The sequence below is a fragment of the Lithobates pipiens genome, unplaced genomic scaffold (assembly GCF_037356315.1).
Source record: "Lithobates pipiens isolate NorthernLeopardFrog02 unplaced genomic scaffold, aLitPip1_a1.2 Scaffold_1, whole genome shotgun sequence".
Classification (NCBI taxonomy): Eukaryota; Metazoa; Chordata; class Amphibia; order Anura; family Ranidae; genus Lithobates; species Lithobates pipiens.
Window position 1 is genome coordinate 78,895,125 of NW_027507685.1, and position 24,958 is coordinate 78,920,082.

General features: G+C 50.7%; 1 protein-coding gene across 1 annotated transcript in view; it reads right to left on the reverse strand.

Moving 5' to 3' along the window:
- MSH5 (mutS homolog 5) overlaps nt 1–24,445 on the reverse strand; it is a 360,046-nt gene extending 335,601 nt beyond the window's left edge. The window contains exon 1 of the mRNA XM_077460730.1: nt 24,358–24,445. Coding sequence (XP_077316856.1) covers nt 24,358–24,432 — 75 coding nt within the window. The 5' untranslated portion in view covers nt 24,433–24,445. The remainder of the gene's footprint in view (nt 1–24,357) is intronic.
- Nucleotides 24,446–24,958: the final 513 nt, after the last annotated feature.

Here is a 24,958-nt window from a genome sequence, read left to right on the forward strand (position 1 = left end):
ATCTGAGAGTCAGCAATTTGTCTCAGGGGAGAAAAACCCTTGCTTCCCTGGAGTCCAATAGTAACCCCAGGTACTCCAGACGCTGAGTTGGTACCACCACGACTTCTTTAGGTTCAACAGCTACCCAAACGCTTGCAGGGTCTGCAAGGTGATCGCCACATCCTCCTCTAACTCTGAGGTGGAAGAAGCTCTCAGGAGGAGATCATCTAGGTAACCCACAATCGTGATCCCGCATTGTCTCAACAGCACCAACACCAGAGCCAGTACTTTGGTAAAGACTCGGGGGGCTGATGCCAGGCCAAAGGGAAGAGCCACAAACTGGTAATGGGCTTCCCCGACTGCCAAAACGCAGAAACTTTTGATGCCGAAGGCATATCGGTATGTGCAAGTAGGCATCCTGAATGTCCAAGGACACCAGGAAGTCCCCTTGATGGAGTGCAGCGACTACTGAGCGAACCGATTCCATTCTGAACCTCTGCACTTTTCAAGTCCAAGGTTGGATGTACCCTTTCCTTCTTGGGAACCACAAACAGATTGGAGTAGAACCCCTGAAAGCGTGCAGATTCTGGAACTGGTACGATCACCCCCTGATTCAGCAAGTCCCTCACTGCCCCCAACAGGCCCTCCCGGGGAACCGGGGACACGGGTATGCTGGAGGGGAAAAATCTGTTTGGCGACCAAGAGAGAAACTATCTAGTAGCCTGTAGAAATCAGGTCGCAGACCCATTGGCCGGATAACCGGGAGGTCCAACAGGCAGCAAACTCCCGAAAGCGACCCCCAACCCGAGATGTGGGTGGGGGCAGACCTTCATACAGTAGCACCTTTGTTCGCAGGCTTGTTAGGCTTGCGGTTCCAGGGACGCTTCTGACCGTCCGTGGGGGTCCTGACGGGCTGGGGTCTTTTTGCCGAAGCACCAGGCGGACGAAAAAGCCTCTTGTGAGCGGAAAAAAGAGGGCCCTTGCCTGCGGCGTGGCTCCTTAGCCTTCCTGGCCTGTGGGAGTAGTGTACTCTTACCACCCGAAGCATTTTTAATAATGTCATCCAACGAGGCTCAAAAGACCCAGTCACCAAGAAAAGGAAGATCAGCCAGGGCTTTCTTGGATGCCTGGTCAGCGGACCAGCATTTCAGCCAAATAAGGCACCTCAGCACCACAGCTGACACTGAGGCCCTGGATAACAGAGGGAGAGTATCCAGGGCCGTGTCACAAACGTACTTAAGGCCATGCACTAGTTAGTCTGCCAACTCCACGCAGACAGGGGAGGCATTCTGCTCTCCCAATTCGTGGTGCAAAAGTTTTGCCCACTTAGTCAGTGTCTGTGACACCAGTGCGGATGCCAGTACAGGTCGCACGGCTGACCCCACAACCGTAAACAAGGAATGAGCCACTGCTTTGACCTTCCTGTCCATGGGATCCTTGAATGCAGAAGTCCCTTCGAAACGGGATTGTGGTTACTTTATTTAACCTGGATACTGGGGGGTCCATGACCAGAGGAGCCGACCACTTTTTGAGAAGGCTTTCCTCAAAGGGGTAGCGCTCCCCCAAGTTTTTGGGGACCGAAAAGGTCCATTGCGGGCGACCCCATTCCCTGTAGATAAATTTGTCAAAACAAGTCAAATACGGGAACACCTTAGATGAACGTGCTGGCTTGTGGGACCCAAAAGGGATCGGTACATCAGCAGAGGAATCCACTGGCTCCTGAATCTTCAGGATATCACACACAGCTGTGATAAGTGCTCCAACAAGCGCTTTGTCCCGCCCGGACCCGGACAGGGAATCATCCTCACTGTCTGAATGGTCATGGTCAGCCACGTCTGATAGGTCAGAGCAGGGGTCTCCAGCCACAGCAGGGCCCAAGTCTGCATCAGAGCTTTCCCCAGAGGATGGGGGGGCAGGGGACTCTTAAATGCACCTTTCCTGCCACGTGCCGCCTCTATCCTAGCAACATAGGCGTCCAGGAAAGCCGCCAGGGTGTCCATGCGCACCGCACTAACCGCAGGTGACCCGGTTGCTATAGCCTGGATTTTGGGGGAAGAAACACCACTTTCTGAAGCCATGCTGACCCTATCCTGTCTGCCACCTGCAAGGGGACTTAGGACAGTGAAGGTCCCACCCTCCTGCTGCCACTGCGTGGGGGGTGGGTGCTTAGCGCTAGACTCACCACCCTGGGGCGTTCTGTGAATGCCAACAACAGTGCCTGTAGTCCCTAGGAGGTTCCCAGATACAGATAGGAGAAAAAACTGTGTCAGCAGAAGCAGCTCTAACAGCGGTGCAACAGTCTGCAGAACAGCTTCAGCGTTCCACACAGAGCCATCCAGTGTCCCTCACACACAGGGAATACAGGAAGTGCCAAGAGAAAGCACATTGCAAGCTGTCAAAAGAGACCAGCAGTGAAGGAAGCATTTTGGCTTTCACAAAATGGCTGCCAATGCAATCCGTAGGAATCCCAGAGAAAATGGCTGCTGAAGCTCCCCAGGGGAATCTATAGCTTTTCCAAATCCAAGATGGCTGCCAGAATGGCGCCAGGAGGTGAAAAGAAGCAAAAAAATTTAAAACGAACTGCCTGCTGACACACAGACATCCTCCACAAAAACTGCCTTTTTTTGGACCCCCAGACCTGAACAGCAACCGCACAGAGCCCCACAGGTGAGAAACAGACACACACACACACACACACACACACTGCATGCAGACACCCCCCTCAGAGGTGGAAAGGAGGGGTGATAGGGACTTGGGAGAGAAGATAAGGAGGTGAGATGGCCCCCGAATCAACCCCCCAGGGAATGCCCAGCTGCTCCCCCCACCGAAGCAGGGAGAGCCGTACTTACCAGTTCTGAAGAGCTGGGAGACATTCCGTGGTAGCCAACTCCTGCACAGTTACAGGGAAGGTTACTGGCCCGGTATACTGTGATCCAGACATCAGTAGCCCGGTCATATGTATACCCCAGAGCATTGAAGCTCACCGACCACCTCTGGAGCATGAGGTATGTCGTGGCCTGCCGAGCCGTAGCTGCGGCCTGCTCACGCGCGATGACCGGACTGGGGAGACTACAAGGATTTCATTACCCAGTTGATAGAAGATCTCAGGATCTCTCATCTTGCGCAAAAAGCAGCACACCTGCAGTAAAAACATGGACCGAGAGGCCCGCAGGGTTTCCTAGGTCATTCTCCTTGCTAGGCAAAATACTGAAGCTGCTAGGAGCAGTGGGAAGGGTTGATAGCACGGGGCCCGCCCCCCTGGGGCGGGATTAAAGTTCTGTGTATTATGTAACAATTTTGCCTAGTTTCTCCTAATGGCAGGCTATACAACCCATTTAGTTACAGAGAGGAGCTGTGTCGGTCGGTGAATATAATGCCGCGTACACACGATCAAACAATCCGGTGGAAAAGTCCGGCAAACTCAAGTCCGCCAAACAATCCCCCCGTGTGTAGCCTCCGGCATACTTTTTTGACCCGAAAGTATGCCGTGTTGCACTCCAATCTTCCCGCCGGACTCGCATTTTCGGCGGACAATCCGGCCGTGTGTATGCCAGTCCGCCGTACTTTTGAAATGAGCGGACTTTTCCCGCCCGGAGAAAAGTCCGCTCATTTTGAGCGGGTCTCCAGGTAGGCGGGGCCCGCGAAGGAGACGTCGCTGGCCCGCCGCCTGGTATGGACTTAAAGGGGAACCCCCAACGCCGAAAAAAAAATCGGCGTGGGGGTCCCCCCCAAGTCCACAACAGACCCTTGTCCGAGCACGCTACCCGGCCGGCCAGGAAAGGAGGGGCGAGCGAGCGCCCCCCCCCCCTCCTGAGCCGTACCAGGTCGCGTGCCCTCAACATGGGGGATGCCTTGGGGAAGGGGGGGCCGCGCGGCCCCCCCACCCCAAAGCACCTTGTCCCCATGTTGATGAGGACAAGGGCCTCTTCCCGACAACCCTGGCCGTTGGTTGTCGGGGTCTGCGGGCGGGGGGCTTATCGGAAACCGTGAGCCCCCTTTAATAAGGGGGCCCCCGGATACCGGCCCCCCACCCTATGTGAATGAGTATGGGGTACAATGTACCCCTACCCATTCACCCGTGTAAAATAAAAGTACAAAAAAAACACACAACACACGAGATAAAATACTTTATTGCACAGCTCCGGGGGTCTTCCGTCTTCGGGGGTCTTCTCGCCGGCTTTCTTCCTCGCCGCCGGCCTCTTCTTCCGACTTCGGGGGTCTTGTCCCCCTCTTCGGTTCTTCTGCCGGGCCACCGCGCCTTCTTATAGCTCTTTTACAGGCGGTGGCCCGGTCTTCTGTCTCCGCCGCCGCCTTCCGTTCTTCTTCTTCTTCTTCTCCAGGAGATGTTGACTCGACGATCTCTCCGGCCGCAATGCCAGGGATGCGCTGCGCTGCCACTTATATAGGGACAAGGGGCGGGGTCACATGGGTTTATGTCACATGGGTTGGTGTCCCCGCCCCCTTACGATGTCACAGTCCCGGATGTGACATAAACCCATGTGACCAACCCATGTGACATAAACCCATGTGACACCGCCCCATTTTGGATAGAAAACACCCCAACATATATTCTATGAGGCATGGGCTGCAAATAGGTACTCGGGTACTCTGATGGGCTGGTGACTGGCATTTGGGTACTCTGAAGGGCGGTGATAGGTACTCAGGTACTCAGATGAGCCGTGACAGGTACTCGGGTACTCAGATGGGCCGTGACAGGTACTCGGATGGACTGTGACAGGTACTATGATGGGTGGTGACAGGTCCTCTTTATTGGGGGGGGGGGGGGGGGGCAATCAGTGTGATTGGTGTGTACACTGTAAGCAGCAACAAGAGGTTACCGCAATCTCCTCCTCACACACGATCGGTGTGTGAGGAGGAGAACCCGGTAACATCTCATTAGCTCGGTTTGTTTACATTTAGTGATCGGATGTGAAACGATCACAGCCGATCACGTGGGTAAACAGCTGTTTACCAGCATCGGTGACGAGCAGTGTTCCCGGGAACATGCCGCCGACGTGCACGCGCAGTGCGCTTGCGAGCCGTGCACAGTGGGGGTGTGGCTGTTCACCCCCCTCGGCGGCGAGCGGTGTCTCCATGACACGCCGTCACAGAAGGAACAGGGATGCGCGTGCACGATCGCGTGCATGCCCTGTTTAAATGGGAGGACATCATAGGATGCCCTCCCGCCACAAGCGATGCGCCGCCTGGCTGTCATTTGACGGCCGGTGGTCAGCAACTGGTTAAGGCAAGTTTCTGGTCCACTCCGTGATGCAAAAACAGCAGGATCCTGGAAATCGAATATGTGAGCGGACACCACACCATCACCTCACACATGGAGATGTAGGCCTTCCAAGTACGATGATAAATCTTCAGAAAAGATGACTTCTGTGCCCTCAGCATAGTGGAGATTACCGAATCTGACAGACCTCAGTCCCTTAGCACCTGGCTTTCAACAGCCATGCCGTTAAAGCCAGTGACGGTAGAGCAGGATGAAGTATTGGACCTTGCGACAGAAGGTCCTCACGCATCGGCAGTCGCCAAGGAACACTCGCCACCATTTGTACTATGTCGGCGTACCACAGATGCCGAGGCCAATCTGGGGCAATCAGAATTAACGGAATCCCCTTGGCCTTCACTCTGTGAAGCAAACGTGGCAGAAGTTTGAGTGGGGAAAAAGCATAAATCAGCCGATAATGCCCCATGGAGCCAACGCAACTGCTGCGTCCACCCAGGGATCCTTTGACCTGGCCACTAACCTCTGTACCTTCCGACTGAGTCCAGATGCCAGGAGATCCAGATCTGGCGTGCCCCACCATGGGCAGAGGAGCCGAAATTAGAGGTCGACCTATATATCAGCCGATATTTGGCGTTTTTCAATTAATCGGCATCCGATTATAACTTCAGCGCAACTTGCAAATGACTTCTGTAATAGAAGTCAAATGCAAGTTATCTGAAGTTTTCCGTGAAGGGACCTGTCTCTTATCTGGGCAGTCTGCCCAGATAAGACCACAGAGATACAACAAGACTTGTTGCTTACAAGTAAACCTGTATTTTCTGATAGAAAATCACTTAGAACCCCCAAAAATTATATATATATTTTTAGCAGAGACCCTAGGGAATAAAATAAAAACGGTCGTTGCAATATTTTATGTCATACCTTATTTGCGCAGAGGTCTTTCAAATGCAATTTTTTGGGGAAAAAATATACTAATGATTTAAAACAAAACAAAAAACAGTTAAGTTAGCCCATTTATTTTGTCAAACTTTTGATTACCTGTTTTTGTGTATTTAATTATAATATATATAAAAAACGGAAAATTTATGTCAAATACTTACCGTAATTTTCCTTTCCTGATGGACTCCATGGCAGCCTACGTGTGGGGTTTAGTCCCGCCTCCATTACCCTATAGGACGACACTCCCATAAATCTTTGCTCCCTGCCACAGGCCGTGTTCGGTAACTATCCTACTCCAGCCATTTGGGAGGGAACTCCTGCTGCCATGGAGTCCATCAGGAAAGGAAAATTACGGTAAGTATTTGACATAAATTTTCCGTTTTCCTGACAGACTCCATGGCAGCCTACGTGTGGGAAATAACTCGCCAAGACACACCCGGGTGGGCAAAAATGCTGCTTAACAAAGATTTATTTGACACCGTCAACTGACAAAACTTTAACACCAAAATCAACTGAGGATAAAGCCGCTGGCTCAACACAATAATGAGACATAAAGGTGTGAATGGAAGACCACGAGGCTGCCCTGCATATCACGTCAGGGGCCACATGGCGAGAAGCCGCCCACGAGGTCGAAAGACTTCTGGTTGAATGTGCCGTCACCGCCTGAGGAGGAGCCAAGCCCTTATCTCTGTATGCCCACTGGATTGCTTGAACTATCCATGCAGCGATTGCCCTGACTGATGCTCTAGTGCCCTTGTTCTTACCACAGAACAGAACGAACAGGAAGTCCGACTGCCGAAACGGAGCTGTAGCTTCCAAGTAGAGCTTTAAAGAGCTTCCAACGTCAAGAGGATGAATATCTGAGGAATCCGAGGATCTGAATAGGGGTAGAGAGATTTCTTGATTATTATGAAAGACTGAAGTGACTTTAGGGTTTGACCCTAACATTGGAACTAAGACCACTCTATCCGGAAAAAAGGTTAGAAAAGGCTCCTTGGCTCCCAGAGCTTGAATTTCCGAAACTCGTTTCGCTGAGGTGACCGCCACCAGGAACACGGTTTTCAAGGTAAGTTCTCGGATGGAGAGATCCGTACTGAGCAGAGAAAAGAAGTCCAGGACTAGAGGAAGATCCCATTTGGGGAATCTGGGTTTCCTTTGGGGTCTCAATCTTACTGCTCCCTTGAAAAACTGCTGAATGAGGGCGTGGCTGGCCCACTGAACCCCTGTAAAAGCGGAAATAGCTGAAACTTGAACCCGAAGGGAGCTAACTGATAAAGGTAAGTCCAAGCCAGATTGCAGGAACCCCAACACATCTTGAACCGTGGGTGAAACATAGGAACTGGTTCTGGAGGACACAAAATAAACAAACTTGGCCCAGATTCGTTCATACACCTTATTAGTGCTCCTTCTCCTTGCACTTAGGAGAGTGGGAATGGCTTCCTTAGGACACCCTAGAGCTTCCAGCCTTCCCCTCTCAAGAACCAGACCTTCAACCGGAGCTGAGCCGGACATGGATGGAGAACCGACCCTTGGGAGAGAAGGTCCCGTCTGGACGGAAGAGGAACCGGGTCCCGAAAGCTGAGGAGAGATAGGAGAGGGAACCAGGGCCTGTTGGGCCAATACGGAATTATTGCTAATACTTCCACTCCTTCCCATCTGAGTCTCTTCAGGAATTGGAAGATGATTGGCGTTGGGGGAAAAGCATATGCCTTGTGAAATCGCCACTGCTCTGTTAGGGCATCTATCCCGAAGGCCTGCGGATCCTTGAACCTCGAATAGAACTTTGTTAGCTTCTTGTTGAAACGAGAGGCAAAAAGGTCCACTTCTGGAGACATCCCCAGGGATAGAACCCACTGAAACACCTCTTCGTGAAGGGTCCATTCGTTGTTGTCCAAGTGGACTCGTGAAAGAAAGTCCGCCTGGACATTGAGAACTCCGGGTACATAGGCTGCTGTTAGGTTGGACAGGTTCCTCTGAGCCCAATGCATTATTGGCTCCACTTCCTTCAGCAAAGACCGACTTCTGGTGCCCCCTTGCTTCCTCACGTATGCGACCGCAGACGTATTGTCCAGCCTGAAGACTACGGATGCACCCACTATCAGATGTGGAAACGCCAACAGCGCTAGGAAGGCTGCTCGTAGTTCCAACACATTCGACACTATTCCCCGAGAGGGAAAGTCCCAAACGCCCTGGGCCACTTCCGAAAGACAATGTGCCCCCCAGCCTTTGTTGCTGGCATCTGATGTTACTGAGATCCATTTGATTGGTAGAAGAGAGTGACAATTCAGTAGATTCTCCCGACGAAGCCACCAAAGGAGGGAACCTCTCATGGTCTGAGTAACTACGATGGACTGAGCCTTTTCTCCCGACCATTGATGGAGAAACCCCACCTGAAAGGGGCGCATCCTCCATTGTGCCCACTTCACCATGGGTATAGTAGACACCATGGTGCCTATGATCTTTAGGCAGTGAAGAGCACTGAGACGAGAAGAGGAGAGAGCTAGGTGGATCCTGTCTCGAATTACTGCAATTTTCTCCTCGGGCAGAGAGATGGTACCTCTTGCTGTGTTGAACAGAGCACCGAGGAACACGAGAGACTGCGTAGGAACCAACTGGCTCTTCTCTAAATTCAGGAGCCAACCGAATTCTTCGAGGGTTGCGATGACTTGATCCCTGTGGCTCAAGAGACAATCCTTGTCCTGAGCGAGAAGAAGCAGGTCGTCTAGATAATGATGAATCCGGATCTTTCTGATTCTCAACAAGGCTACGACTGCCAGAAGGACTTTCGAGAAAGTGCGAGGAGAGGTTGACAGACCGAAAGGAAGGCAAGTAAACTGCAAATGGAACTGGCCAATGGAAAAACGGAGAAACTGTTGGAACTCTGCAGCCACTGGGACGTGAAAATAGGCGTCTTTGAGGTCTATTGAGACAAGCCAGTCCCCTGGCTGCACTGATTGTTGGATCGTGGACAGCGTTTCCATTTTGAACTTCTCCTTTTTTATGTAGTGATTTAGACGCGTTAGGTCTATTACGGGTCTCCAAGTGCCGTTCTTCTTCTGGACCAGGAAGAGAGGTGAATACATTCCCCTGCCGCGCTGGACATCTGGAACAGGAATAGCGGCGCCTTGATCCAACAAAGATTTTGTGTAAGCTAGAAGAATTTGCCTTTTTTCTTCTGACTTTGGCATGGATGTGGGAACAAACTTGAGTTTGGGTACACTGCTGAATGTCCACGTGTGTCCGGAAGAGACCGTCTTGACGGTCCAAAAATCCTGGATCAAGGCCGCCCAAACGTGTCGAAAGTGGAACAAACGTGCTCCTACCCGAACCGCCTGGACGGGCTTGATCTCAAAAGGACTTAGTCGGCTCCTTCTCCCCCATTGAACTGCCTTTCGCAGACTTCTTGAGAGATGTCTGTCTGGACCTCCAAGATCTAGAAAATTCACGTCCAGGCCTGTAAGTGCGCGCCTCCCTAGCACGATCATGAGCCTGCTTCCTAGGGAACGATCTTCTTTGACCCTGCAGGCGTCTATCCTGAGGAAGGAACCCCGACTTACCTCCAGTGGCTCGAATTATGGCACTATCCAGCTTATTGCCAAAAAGGGAAGAACCATCAAAAGGAATACGGCACCAAACCTGCTTAGAAGCGGGATCGGCTAACCAAGGACGGAGCCAAAGGGCACGCTTGGCAGTTACAGAGGAGAGCATAACTCGAGCCACCAGACGGATAATGTCGATCGAGGCCTCTCCCAGGAAAGCTGAAGCTAGTCTCAATTCCTGAATGGGAGAACTCCTGGCCAGATCTTCGGAAACATTTCTGAGTGAATCATCAACATTATTGGACCAAACTTCCATTGCTCTAGACAGAGCCGCTACAGCCAAGGCCGGCTTGCAGGCCATCCCGGCCGTAAGGTAGATCCGCTTTAGGTCAGAATCAATTCTTCTATCCAAAGCGTCCTTAAAAGAGACTGTGTCTTCCAGGGGAAGGGTAACATGTCTGCCCAATCGCATTACTGCTGCGTCCACTAGAGGAGGAGACTCCAAATTCTTAACTTCTTCTTCCTTGAAGGGATAAAGTCTCTGGATTTTAGAAAGAAGAGAATTCTTTTTCTCTACCTTGCTTCACTCATCTGAAATCACTTCTCCCAGTTCCGAGAGGAAGGGGAAACTAATACGTTCTTTTTTCAATTGTTTGAAAAATTTTCTTTGTTTTGCCGGGGCCACTACCGGCTCTTCCCAGCTCAGTGTTTCCTTAATGGCTTTGACCAAAGGAGGGAGCAGGGCAAAGTCAAAACCTGAACCAGACTCTTCCTCTTCAGACTCACTCTCTGAAAGGACAGCAGATGGATGGCTAGGCAGCGAGGAATCCCAAGTGTCCTGGGCCTGAGCATCCCTCCCTGGAGACCTTGGAGACTCTATGGGAGACAACTGGGGGGCTTCAAACTTCTTAAGACTGTCCTTAACCAATCTTTCCACCATAGACTTTAGCTGTTGGTCAGAGTCACTCCTTTCACCCGTCGCTTTGATATAACAGGCGTCACAAAGGGACTTGTCAGCAGGAACCTGCGTCTTGCACCCCCAGCATACACCTTCAGCTACGTGACTTGGGTGAGCTGATGAAGGGCGGGAAGATTCCCGGCTACGGAGACTGGTTCTCGCAGGAGAATCATGTCGTCTGGACCTGGAAGAGGAATGCCGGCAGTGGGACTTAGACGAGTCACTTCCTCGGTGAGAACTTCGCCGTTGAGTAGACCTAGAAGGGCTGTAGAACAAACCAGCAGTGTTAGTGGAACATTCCCTAATGTTCCACTGCTTCCCCCCCCCCCCCCGGTAGGTAACCCCAAAAGAAGTACCTTCTCCGAGAGGGCTGGCCACTAGCAAGCGGTGAGGCATCTCCAGGATCCATAGGGCTGGAGAAAGAAACAGCCTAATTTAAAACACAGAAAAACAGCTAAGGAGGCAGAGGAAAAACTGATCCCAAAAGACACATACCTTAACACTAAAGAACAGAGCTCAGGAATGAAGTTGCAGGCTTACAAACATCCCAGGCATACTATCAGCTGTTTTCAGTTTTTAAATTCGCCGCCGAAGTGACGTCACGATTTTCGTCACTAAAACGCTAGTGCGCATGCGCGAAGCCCGCATCGCGCATGCGCGAACCAAGCCTCGTCTTCGCTCCGGTCTCGCGCATGCGCAGAACGACCGAGCGGCGAAACCAGGAAGTAACTGGGCGGCTGGAACGCACGGAAACCAGCCGCCCGAACAGCCAGATACACCGCACGGCGCTGTATGGGGGAAACGAAGGGACACTGCAAACCTGCAAAGAAAAGATACAACAAACAAATACAGGCTGCCATGGAAAGAAAACGGCTCACCACTCCAGAAGACGGACACCAGCCGAGGTAGGTCCCCACACACGCCGGACTTCAAGAGGAGAAGGAGGGGGGAACGTTGGGGGCGAACAGTCACCTGCTAGTAGCAAGGTTTCATGACTCAAACGCGGTTTCACCTGTCAGTGACTAGGCATACACCTCTTCAGCGCCTCTTCCACATGCCCCTTTTCCATACTCCGCTAGTAGCTAGAGCTTATCGGAAATCTGCGACTTCCAAGTCGCACGGCCGGTCCGTAACGTAGAAAAAGTGAGTCTTCAGGGTAAAAAGACACATGTTAGGTCCTATGGAGGAGGACAAAAAAAGAACACGGCCTGTGGCAGGGAGCAAAGATTTATGGGAGTGTCGTCCTATAGGGTAATGGAGGCGGGACTAAACCCCACACGTAGGCTGCCATGGAGTCTGTCAGGAAATATATATATGTTTTTTTTTGTTTTGTTTTTTTGTTTTTTTAAATCTAAATTATACATACAAGTGAACTGATTGGAGGTTTGTTTTGTTTAATAAATGTTTAAATGTAAGAAATTTGCTGTATCATTTACTACTTAAAGTGGTGTTCCACACAATTAAAATAAAAAAAATAAATAAAAAAAAAACGAATTGGAATTTTTTTTATTTTAACTCACCGCTAAATGCCTGTTGCTCGTAGTCTGCCTCCTTCCGTGCCTGGGCTGGTGATATCACTTCCCCCTCGGCACAGGAAGGGCTCAGCTCTGCTCCCTCCCTCCTGTCAGTCATCTGGGACACCTGACAGGTCCCAGATGACTGCGTGGCAAATCACGGCGCTCTCGCGCATTCGCAGTGGGTGCCCGGCTGTGAAGCCACAGCCAGGTTCCACAGTTGCAATGCCGGCATCGCCGAGCGGAGGGGGGGGAGGGGGACGACCGGGGCTTCGTTCCCCTGCATCGCTGGACATGGGACAGGTAAGCGTCCGATTATTAAAAGTCAGCAACTGCAGTATTTGCAGCTTCTGACTTAATTTTTAACTTTTATAGGGGAACGCCTCTTTAAGGCTGCTTTCACACTGGAGTGGGCAGGCATTGATGGTAAAATGCTGCGAGTTTTAGCTGCGCTATTCGGCTGCTAGCGGGCACTTATAAGCCAGCTAGCAGCCAAGGAAGGGGTTAAATGCGCCGTGAAGCGCCGCTGCCAAATCGCATTGCAGGCGCTTCGGCAGTGGTGCCCATTCATTTCAATTGGCAGGAGTGGTGGAGGAGCGGCACACACCGCTCCAAAGATGCTGCTTGCAGGAATTTTTTTTAATGCCCTGCTAGCCTATCGCCTCAGTGTGAAAGCACTCGGGCTTTCACAGACTGCAGGGGAGCCGTTTTGCAGGCACTTTACAGGTGATATTTTTAGCCCAAAAGCACCCGCCTGAAAAACGTCCCAGTGTGAAAGGTGTCTTAGATTTTATGAGATGAAGGGGGAAAAAAATAAATAAATAAAAAAATTAATAAATAAAAAAAAAAAAAAATCGGCCTAACATATCGGTCAACGGCTGCCGCGATTTCTAAATATCGGCATCGGCCACAGAAAAACCCATATCGGTCGACCTCTAGCCGAAATACATCCGGATGTAGCGACCATTCCCCTTGGTCCAGCATCTGATGACTTAGGTAGTCCGCTTGCCAGTTTTCTATGCCCGGAATGTACATGGCCGACAGAGCTGGCACGCACCCCTCTGCCCACCTCAGGATGTGAGCGACCGTTAGTGCTGCAGTCGAGCTCCTTGTTCCTCCTTGATGGTTGACATACGCCACCACTGTGTCCTTGTCCGACTGAATCCTGACTGGACGCCCCTGCAGCCTCTGACCATGTGGAGAGGCACCGCCTGATCGCCCGAAGTTCCAGCACGTTGATTGGCAGGTGGGATTCTTCCTGTGTCCAGTGACCTTGGGCTGACTGTACGCCTCAAACTTGCCCCCAACCGATCAGGCTGGGGTCCATTGTGATCACCGTCCAATGAAGAGGAAGGAACGATTTCCCGGACTGAAGGGCCGGCGACCTCAGCCACCAGAGCAGGGAATCCCTGACTAGCTGGCTCACCCGAATTTGACAATCCAGGGACAACGGCGATTTGTCCCATTTGAACAGGATCTCCTTTTGCAAGACTCAAGTGTGGAATTGAGCATACGGTACCGCCTCGAAGGTGGCTACCATGAGAACCACGACTCGCATGCAGAAACGCAGCGATGACCACCTGCGGGGCACCAACAACTTTACCACAGCTTGAAGAGTCTGCAGCTTGTCTGAAGTGAGAAAGACTCTCACCTCTGAGGAGTCCAGGAGCAGGCCCAGGTATTCCAGGCGTTGAGTCGGCACCAACACTGACTTCTGTAGGTTCAATACCCAAACTCCAGAAGAGTTTGCATAGCGATTGCCACATCCTCCCTTAATTCTGAGGTGGAAGCTGCTCTCAGAAGGAGGTCATCCAGGTAACCCACAACTGCGATCCCTCACTGCCTTAGCAAAGCCAAAATTGGGGCTAGCACCTTGGTGAAGACCCTCTGTGCTGATGCCAGGCCAAAAGGGAGAGCTACAAGTTGGTAGTGCTCGTCCCTGACCGCAATTAGCAGAAACCTCTGATGCTTGATGCATATGGGGACATGCAAGTATGCGTCCTTGATGTCCAGGGATGCCAGAAAATCCCCCTGATGGAGTGCAGCGACCATTGAGCGAACAGATTCCATCCTGAACCTTTGTACCTTCACAAAGCTTTTGAGGGCCTTGAGGTGCAGGAACGGACAGGTCCCTTCCTTCTTTGGGACTACAAACAGATTGGAGTAGAATCCCTGAAACCTTTCCGGAGTTGGTACAGGTACTATCACCCCATGCAACAGTAGGTCCTGTACTGCCCCGAACAGGGCTTCCCAACGATCCGGAAGAAGATGAAGGTTGGAGGGAAAAAAAGTCTGTTTGCCAGACAAGAAAGAAACTCTATCTTGTATCCTGATGAAACCAGTTCGCAGACCCACTGTTCGGAAAGTAGGGAGGTCCACCGGGCTGCAATCTCCCGAAGGCAACCCCCCCACCCGAGAGTCGGGCGGGGGCAAACCTTCAGCAGTAACAGATTTGCTTGAAGGCTTGTGAAACCAGATGAAAAATCCGCTTCTGAGCGGAAAAGGAGGGCCCTTGCCTACGGTGTGGCACCTTACCTTTTCTGGACTGTAGGAGCAACATACTCTTACCCCCAGTAACATTCCTAATAATGTCCTCCAGTGAGGCACCAAACAGCCTCTCTCCCTGGAAGGGCAAGTCCACCAGTGCTTTCTTAGATGCCTGGTCCGCGGACCAGCATTTCAGCCAAATCAGGCGACGCAGCACTACTGCTGATACAGAGGCTCTAGAGAGCAAGGGGGCTGTATCTAAGGCCGCATCACAGACATACTTAAGGCCCTGCACCAACTGGTCCGCCAGCACCACGCAGACCGGGGAAGCCTGTTGCTTCTCTAACTCACGGTGAAACAATTTTGCATCCTGGTCCGCATCCTCGGATACTTCAGAACAGGGGCCGCCTGTCACAGCGGGGGCCAAGTCTAAATCAGAGCTTTCTCCAGAAGATGGTGTGGGGGGGGCATTTTTTATCCCCTTTGCGCCTGCACGCCACTTCCACCCTGGCAACAAAGGCATCCAGGGCCGCTGACAGAGTGTCCAGAGGCACCGCAGGTGCAGGGGAACCAGTTGCAATAACAGGGATGTCTGGGGAAAAAGCGCCAGCTTCCAACGCCATGCTGACCCACACTCGCCTGTCACCACTTAGGGACCTAATGCAAGTCACACAAAATGTCCACCCTCCTAACTGCCACAGACAGAAGGGCCCCCCGCAGGACTCACCACCCTGACCCAGGTACTGCACTGTGCTGCTGCTGTCCACTCTCCCCTGTGTCATCCACGAGGTGTCTGTGTGAAAAGTGCACTGTTCTAGAAGGAAACAAGCACCCAGCACTAGAGGCAAAACTACCTGAAGCTACTAGAAAATGGCCACAGGCCGCCTCAGCCAAACCGTCTGAGGCCAAACTTCCAGGAAATGGCTGAAAGGCAAAAACTGGCTGTGGCTACAAAAAAAAATTGTTGCAGCCCCAGGAAAATTGCCGCAGAGCATGCGGCGGCCTCCCCACATGTCAAACACAGCACTAACATCCCACCATGACCCATAAACAGGGAAGAGGACAAGCAGACCCCCAACACCCAGTGCAGCCCCCTGCCGGGACCCAGAGCCCCCCCCGAAGGACCCCCGGCCAGGTACGTGCACTGCACCCCCTATGTGCCCAGTCACACAGCAGCCAATAACATGGGGAGGAGAGAAGGGGCAGGGAGAGAAGAAAGGGAGCTTGAGAGACCCCCTAGTTGACCTCCCAGGGAATGCCCAGCTACTCCATCCTGCCGAGACAGGTGGAACCATACTTACCCCTCCGGCAGGGACTGCTGGACGCATTCCACAAACAGACCCATCACCCAATCAGTACAGGGTGGCTGCCGACCAAGGCACACTGTGGCACAGACAGCAGTAGCCCGGTCATATGTGTGCCCCGGAGCATATAGCTCACCGGCCGCCTCTGGATCAGACGGGCATGTCGTGGCTGACTCAGCACGTAGCTAGGGCCTGCTCACGCTCGATGGCCAGGCTGGTGAGACTATCAGGATCTATATTATCCAGCCTGTCACCCAGCCAGCTGTTGATTGTAGATCACAGGAATCAAAAATGCAGGAAAAATAAAAAAATTCCTAGGGCCAATGGTCCCACCGGGAGCCAGGTCCTTCTACACTAAGCAGAAAAAAAAAACTGAGCTGCTGGATGCACTGTGAGGGGTTATAGCCAGTAGGACTGCCCTCTGGGCGGTACTGTGCAAGTTGTTACTGTTTTTAACACTTTCTGCCTAGTTCTCTCCTAAAGGGGCAATATAACCCTAAGGTCAAGATGAAGATGCCGTGTCCGTCAATGAGTGAAAGAGAAAATATCATTTTTAGTGAGATACTCCCAGTAGGAAATCACGTCTGAGGCTCGGTTCACACTGATGCGACAGTCGCTCTGACTGGAGCACATGTCGCATCAGAAGTTGGACCCATTCTGTGTAATGGAACCGTTACAATTAGTGCGACTTGAGGTGCTCAGACTTAGAAAAAGGATCCCACACTTCTTTTGGTACGACTTGCATCTGCAACAGTTTATTAAAATCCTTGCACTGTAGATAGATCACCCAGAAGGGAATTTTTTTTTCATTAATGTAAAAAATGTTTAGGTTTTAGAAGCACTTTAAGGGCTTCATTTACAGGGATGGTAAAAAAATAAAATAAAAAAAAAGACAGACATTCTATGAAAAGTGCTCTATCAGGCAGATCAATGTAAGGTCTAAAAAGAGGTGGTAAAGCTTTTATGAATAGAGCAAGGGGCGGAAAGGGCAGGCATAGTTGGCACTTTTGACAAGTGACTGTGACCGGTTCAGCAACTAGTTTTAACTACTGCAACAACGGAAGATTACTACTGTTGCAAAATCTGAGTGGGTGGGGGGCTGTAGTTGCAATACAGGTATTGGAAAGACTTAACCCCATCCAGAGCGAGAATTTTCTGGACATATCTGACACCATCCGAAGGCTAGTTGATTATATATATATATATATATATATATATATATATATATATATATATATATATATATATATATATATATATATATATATATATATATATGGGGCAGAACTGCAGGGTGTCTAGGACATCGGAAAAGAGACCGTGAGAGGAAAGCAGTCTACAGAAATGTTTCACAAAGTCCCATAGGCATAAAGAATGCAACAGGATAGGGTCATGGATCCTGGGAATACAGCTGGAGGCCAGAGAAGATTGTACATGGAGAAAGATTCTGCAATTGCAAAAATGGGCTTGAATAGGCATTTTGAGGGCATAGTGGAGAGAAACCAGTGGAACAATCTGATGCGCAGTGTACTAGTGCTTTAAACTTGGCACCATAAGGCCAACTTATCTATGGTGGGACAGGATTGGGGCTCGTCGCTGCGGTCTGTGGTCTTGCCAAATTAAATGCTAAATCCACAAGACGTAGTTTGGGATTGAGATCAGTAATACTTGGAAATAGAGAAGTTCTGGCAGGTAGGTCATGTGAAGGGCGTGAATCCTGCCAAACCAAGAAATTTATAGGGATGCCCAGGAGGCCAGTAGTTCAGCCAGATCTTTGAAGAGGCAGGAGCTTCTTTTGGTTCGAAAAGCTTTGTGCTTTGCTGCGATAATCACTGCAAAACCGCATTGGGTTTTAGGTGCCATTGAAAAATAGGCTTTTTGTACTCACCGTAAAATCCTTTTCTCTGTAATTCACCGACCGACACAGCTCCTCTCTGTAACAAAATGGGTTGTTAGCCCTATCACTGGAGATTACTAGGCAAAGTTGTAATACAACACTTCAGAACTTTTAGTTCCGCCCAAAGGGCTGTCCCTAGGCTACAATCCCCAAAGTACAAAAATCCTATTTTCTCTTATATTCACTGACCTACACAGCTCCTCTCTGTAACAAAATGGGACGTCCCCAAGCAGTGCCAAACGAGGGGTGGGGAAAAACAGCATAAAAACTTCATCCACCATGGCAGGTAGGAACTAGTGAAACGAAACCTACAAAAAAACAGCAGTGCGTGGAAAAACCACCACAAAACCACAGGGTATCTTCAACAGGAGTGATCCCCAAGACCGCAGCCAACTGTGGAAGTAATGCAACAGTGCATTAACATAACAGTACTGCGTTTTTTCGAAAAACCAGGAAAAAAAATAAAAATAAAAACAGGCATCAGTAAATGCACCGACGTCTACCTTGTAAAACTTGGTAAACGTATGGACAGACGACCAGGTCGCCGCCTTACACACCTGAGCAACCGACGCTTGGTGTCGGAAGGCCCAAGACGTTCCGATTGCCCTTGGAGAGTGGGTCGTGACCAGAAAGGGGGGCACCTGCCCCTTCAAGGCGTAGGCTTGCACTACAATCTGTCTAATTCACCTGGAAATGGTGGCAGACGAGACCGCCATGCCTTTCTTGGGACCAGATACCAAAACAAACAGTGAGTCTGACTTCAGAAAAGGGAACCGTGGCAGACAAATACACCTTTAGAGCCCTAACCACGTCCAAAGCGTGCAGGGCCACCTCTTTAGGGTGCTTCGGCTTAGGACACAGCGATGGTAATACAATGTCCTCATTGATATGAAAAGCCGAGACCACCTTCGATAGAAAAGACGGTTGCGTATGCAACACCACCTTATCCCTGTGGATAACCAGATAGAGTGACTTGCAGGACAAGGCCACCAATTCCGAAACCCTCCTGGCCGAGGTGATGGCCACTAGAAGACCACTTTCTGGGAAAGAGTCAAAGGGGGAATCTCCCTGATATTCTCAAACGGCAGTTTTTGAAGCGCGGACAACACCAGGCTCAAATCCCATGGTGGTAACGGTGGACGCACTGGAGGGACTACGTGTCGTACCCCCTGAACGAAGGTACTCACAAGGAGTGCGATGCCAGAAGTCGTTGGAAAAAGACAGCCAAGGCTGAGATTTGCCCTTTGATGGTGCTTAATGCCAATCTCTGGTCCACTCCCTGCTGGAGAAACAGCAGGATCCTGGATATGGAAAAGAATCGTGGATGCCATCCTCTCCTCACACATGGAGATGTAGGCCTTCCCGGTACGATATATATACATAGTTGGAATCACCGAGTCCAACAGACCCCGGTTCCTCAACACCTGGCTCTCAATAGCCATGCTGTTAAAGCCAGCGATGGTAAAGCAGGATGGAAAATTGGACCTTGAGATAGGAGGTCCTCTCACAATGGCAGTCGCCAGGGAGCGTCTGCCACCAGACACACCAGGGCTGCGTACCAAGGACGCTGAGGCCAATCTGGGGCAACCAGTATTACTGGGATCCCCTTGGCTTCCACTCTGCGAAGCAGACGTGGCAACAGTTTCAGTGGTGGAAAGGTGTAAATCAGCTGGTACTGATCCCACGGATCTCTTCTCCTGGACATGAATCTTGGCACCTTTCGATTGAGATGGGAGGCCAGTAGATCCACATCTGGTGTTCCCCACTTCAGGTACAGCAGCTTGAATGTCTCCGGATGCAATGCCCATTCTCCTGGGTCCAGCATCTGTCTCCACCCCTGGGATGTAAATGGCCAACAGGGCCGGTACATATCTCTCTGCCCACCGAAGTATGTGAATGACCTCCTGAGCAGAGGCTGAGCTTCTTGTTCCCCCTTGGTGATTTACGTACACCACAGCCGTGGCGTTGTCCGACTGTATCCTGATCGGACGCCTTTAAAGACTCACCGACCATGTGTGGAGACACAGCCTAATTGCTCTCAATTCGAGAAGATTGATCGTCAACTCGGATTCTTTAGTTGACCAGAGGCCCTGAGCCCACTGAACTCCCATCCCTCCACCCCAGCCGGATAGACTGGCGTCCGTAGTGATCACTGTCCATTTCAGAGGAAGGAACGATTTTCCGGACTGAATCACCAGGGGCCTCAACCACCAGATCAGAGAGTCCCTGACTGACTGGCTCACCTGGATCTGTCGATCTAGGGACAACTAAGATTTGTCCCATTTTAACAAGATCTCCTTCTGCAGCACTCTGGTGTGGAACTGGGCGTAGGGTACTGCCTCGAAGGAGGCTACCAAGAGACCCAGTACTTGCATGCAAAACCGGAGCGACAACCACTTGCGGTTCATCAGTAGTTTGACCGCGGATCTGAGAGTCTACAATTTGTCTGAAGGGAGAAAAACTCTTGCTTTTCTGGAGTCCAACAGCAAACCTAGGTACTCCAGATGCTGGGTCGGCACAATCACTGACTTCTTTAGGTTCAACAGCCACCCAAATTCTTGCAGGGTCTGCATGGTGATCGCCACATCCTCCTATAATTCTGAGGCGGAAGATGCTCTCAGGAGAAGATTGTCTAGGTAGCCCATGATCGCAATCCCACGTTGTCTCAGCAACGCCAATACTGGAGCCAGAACTTTGGTAAAGACTCGGGGGGCTTATGCCAGACCAAAAGGAAGAGCCTCAAACTGGTAATGGGCTTCCCTGACTGCAAAACGCAGAAATTTTTGATGGCGAAAGCATATGCGTATGTGCAGGTACCGCATTCTGGATGTCTAAGGATGCCAGGGAGTCCCCCTGATGGAGCGCAGCTACTACTGAGCGAACTGATTCCATTCTGAACCTCTGCACTTTTACAAAGTGATTGAGGGCATTCAAGTCCAAGATCGGACATACCCCTTCCTTCTTGGGAACCACAAACCGATTTGAGAAGAATCCCTGGAAGTGTTCCGATTCCGGAACTGGTACAATCACCCCGCGATTCAGCAAATCCCTTACCGCCCCCAACAGGGCCTTCTGGCGAACCGGGGATACGGGTATGCTGGAGGGGAAGAATCTGTTTGGCTGCCAAGAGAGAAACTCTATCTTGTAGCCTGTGGAAATCAGATCGCAGACCCATTGGTCGGATAACCGGGAGGACCACCGGGCTGAAAACTCCCAAAGGCGACCCCCCACCCAAGACATGGGTGGGGGCAAACCTTCATGCGGTAGCACTTTTATTCACAGACTTGTTAGGCTCGCGGTTCCAGGGATGTTTTTGACCATCCGTGGGCGTCCTATCGGGCTGGGGACGTTTCATCGAAGCTCTAGGCGGATGAAAAAGCCGCTTGTGAGCAGAAAAAGAGGGCCCTTGCCTACGGCATGGCTCCTTAGCTTTCCTGGCCTGTGGGAGTAGTGTACTCTTACCACCAGTGGCATTTTTAATAATCTCATCCAACGAGGCTCCAAAGAGCCGGTCGCCAAGGAAAGAAAGGTCCGTCATGGCTTTTTTGGATGCCTGGTCAGCAAACCAGCATTTTAGCCAAATCAGGCGCCTCAGCACCACAGCTGACACTGAAACCCTGGATAACAGAGGGAGAGTATCCAGGGCCGTGTCACAGACGGACTTAAGGCCTTGCACTAGTTGGTCTGCTAGTTCCATGCAGACAAGGGAGGCCTGTTGCTCTCCTAATTCGAGGTGCAAAAGTTTTGCCCACTCAGTCAGTGTCAGCGACACTAGTGAGGATGCCAGTAGAGGTCGCGCGGCTGACCCCACAACCGTAAACAAGGAACGAGCCACCGCCTCGGCCTTCCTGTCCGTGGGATCCTTGAATGTAGGAGTCTCCTCAACCGGGATCGTGGTTACTTTATTTTATTTCTTGAGAAGGCTTTCCTCAAAGGTGTAACGCACCGCCATGTATTTGGGGACCGAAAAGGTCCATTGTGGGCAACACCATTCCTTGTAAATGAACTTGTCAAAATAAGTCAAATACGGTAATACCTTAGGTGAACGTGCTGGCTTGTGGAACCCAAAAGGGACCGGTACATCAGCAGATGGATCCGCTGGCTCCTGAATCTTCAGGGTATCACGCACAGCTGTGATAAGTGCTCCAACAATCGCTTTGTCGTGCATGGACCCAGACGGGGACTCATCCTCACTGTCCGAACGGTCAGCGTCATCTGACAAGACAGAGCAGGGGTCACCGGCCTCAGCAGGACCCGAGTCTGCGTCAGAGATCTCCCCAGAGGATGGGGGGGGGGGGCAGGGGGCACTTTTTAGCACCTTTCTTCCCACGCACCGCCTCTATCTTGGCAACGAACTAACGAATTGAGGACCGCCATCAAGGTGTCCATAGGGACCGCGCAGTCCACAGGTGACCCGGTTGCAACTGCCTGGATTTCGGGGGAAGAAACACCAGTTTATGAAGCCATGCTGACCCTACCCTGTCTGCCACCCGAAGAGGACTTAGGACAGTGACAGTCCCACCCTCCTTGCTGCCGCTGACTGAGGGGTTCTAACCCGCCAGACTCACCGCCCTGAGGAGTTCTGCGCCATTTTCCCTAGTGCTCCCAGATGCAGAGGGACCAAAGCTGTGTCGGTGGCAGTCCGTCAGCACGATCGGTGAACGATCGGTGAACGATCGGTGAGCGATCAGAGACACGTGTCCGGATTACACAGAAAGCCTCCCAGCGCTCTGTGATGACAAAACAGGAAGCTGAGGGCACAGGAGCAGCTGCTAGAGCACAAAAAACGTGGTCCGGCTCCAAGAAAATGGCTGCTAGTGTTCTGAATAGGGAATAACCGGGAAAATGGCCGCCTGAAGCCCAGAAGCATGCTATCCCTTGCTCACACTGAAAATGGCCGCCAGCCAGCGCCATGAGGGGCAGAAAGAAAACATGTGGCAGACACAGCGCTGCACCAACACAGGGGCAAACCTCACAGGCACCCTCCGGGATTAAGGCACACAGGACCCAGGCACCCCAGCACAGCCAGAACCCAGGTGAGAGCCTAGGGCGCACACACACAACACTCAGTACATGTACAGCCCCCCCCCCCGTGAGGGGGGAAAGAAGGGGAGTTAGGGACAGGGGAGAGAAGAGAGGGGGGTGAGGGGGCCCCCGCATCGACTTCTCAGGGAATGCCCAGCTGCTCAACCCTGCCGAGACAGGGAGAGCTGTACTTACCAGTCCTGAAGAGCTGGGAGACATTCCATTGTAGCCAACTCCTGATTAGTACAGGGAAGTCTACTGGCCTGGCATACTGTGAGGCAGACATCAGTAGCCCGGTCATATGTATACCCCGGAGCATAAAAGCTCACCGACCACTCTGGAGCTGAGGTATATCATGGCCTGCCGAGCTGTAGCTGTGACCTGCACACGCTCGATGGCCGGACTGGGGAGACTACAAGGATAAGTGAACGAGCCTGTCACCCAGCTGGCTGTTGACAGAAGATCACAGGATCATTCATCTTCCACAAAAAGCCAAGCTTCTGCATTAAAAAAACAAACAAACAAACACACGGACCTATAGGCTCACAGGGTTCCTAGGTGTATCTCCTTCAATTGGCAAAATAAAACTGAGGCTGCTGGGGCAGACTGTGGGGATTGTAGCCTAGGGACCGCCCCCTGGGCGGAACTTAAAGTTCTGAAGTGTTGTATTACAACTTTGCCTAGTGATCTCCAGTGTTAGGGCTAACAACCCATTTTGTTACAGAGAGGAGCTGTGTCGGTCGGTGAATATAAGAGAAATGAACTGCACCTGAACATGCGCTTTATATTTGTGATTTAATATCACTGACAGAATAGGACAGGGGGTACAGTGAATGTAGATGATACAATGTGAAGTAGCTTAGGTGCATACTGTTTTTGATTGTTTTTGCTTTATTTTCTCTTTAACCAATACAGCTCCATTCTGTGAACAAAAGGTAGCTCCAAGTACAGATGGTCAGTAATGAATGCTACACATTTTTCATCCCAAGCATAAAAAATAAAAAAAATTGTCTTAACATAAAGTAATTTAAAATATATTAAATGCAGTCAAAAAATAAATAAAAAAATAATAGCACAAGAGTCATTACTTACAGTCAGTAGGATGTGTCCCATGTGCTAATGTCTCTTCTGTTAGCTGAAACCCTTCTCCATCGATGCCCCCCACAGCTGTAATCTTCCAGTGCAGTGGGGGTTAAGAGAATGGAAGAAGCAGTGACAGGCACCCATCAAGAAAGCCAGACTATGTCCATCCTCCCCCCCCCCCCCCAGCTCCACCATTCATAAAAGCTTTAACTGCAGATTCTATGAATGAAACGGGATCTATGAATGGAGGACAGTCTGATGATTGAAGGGTTTGCCCCTCCATTCATAGATTTCATTTCATTTCTCACCCAATATAGAAGCAAATCGCAGTTACAAATTGTTACATCTACAGCATGATTGCAGACACAAGATATTAAATGTTCATTAAAATGTCACCTCTGATAAATGTTCATCTTCATCTTCTGGACAATCGGTAATCAGGATGCTGTGTGTCATCTGGAATTGGTCCATTTGTGATCAGTCTAATATTGAATAAAAACATACCCGAATTCAGAATTTAAGTTATGAAATGTTGAGAATAATACTATTAAATTGCATTTATTTTAAACTGATAGCTGACTGACACTTTCCAGTAAGGCCCATTCATAATGCTGCGACTTTGATACGATTTCACGTAATGCCTGTGTACAACTTGAAGTCTATGGACCTCAACTTGCATCAAAGTCAGACCAAAGTAGTACAGAGACTAACTTTGAAGTTGCACAGGTATGAATGGTTATCATTAGGAAACTTTGGGTACAACTTGTCATGCGACTGTCCAAAGTCGCACAAGTGTGAAAGGGGCCCAAGTACAAACAGCTCTGCTCGAGATCATCTCCCTGACTAATCTCACCTGAGCTTAGTAAAAGTCTTATGCCCCATACGCACGCTCGGATTTTCTGGCAACAAATGTTGGACATGAGCTTGTTGGCGGAAAGTCCAACCGCGTGTATGCTCCATAAAATATTTGTTGTCGGACTTTCCGCCAACAAATATT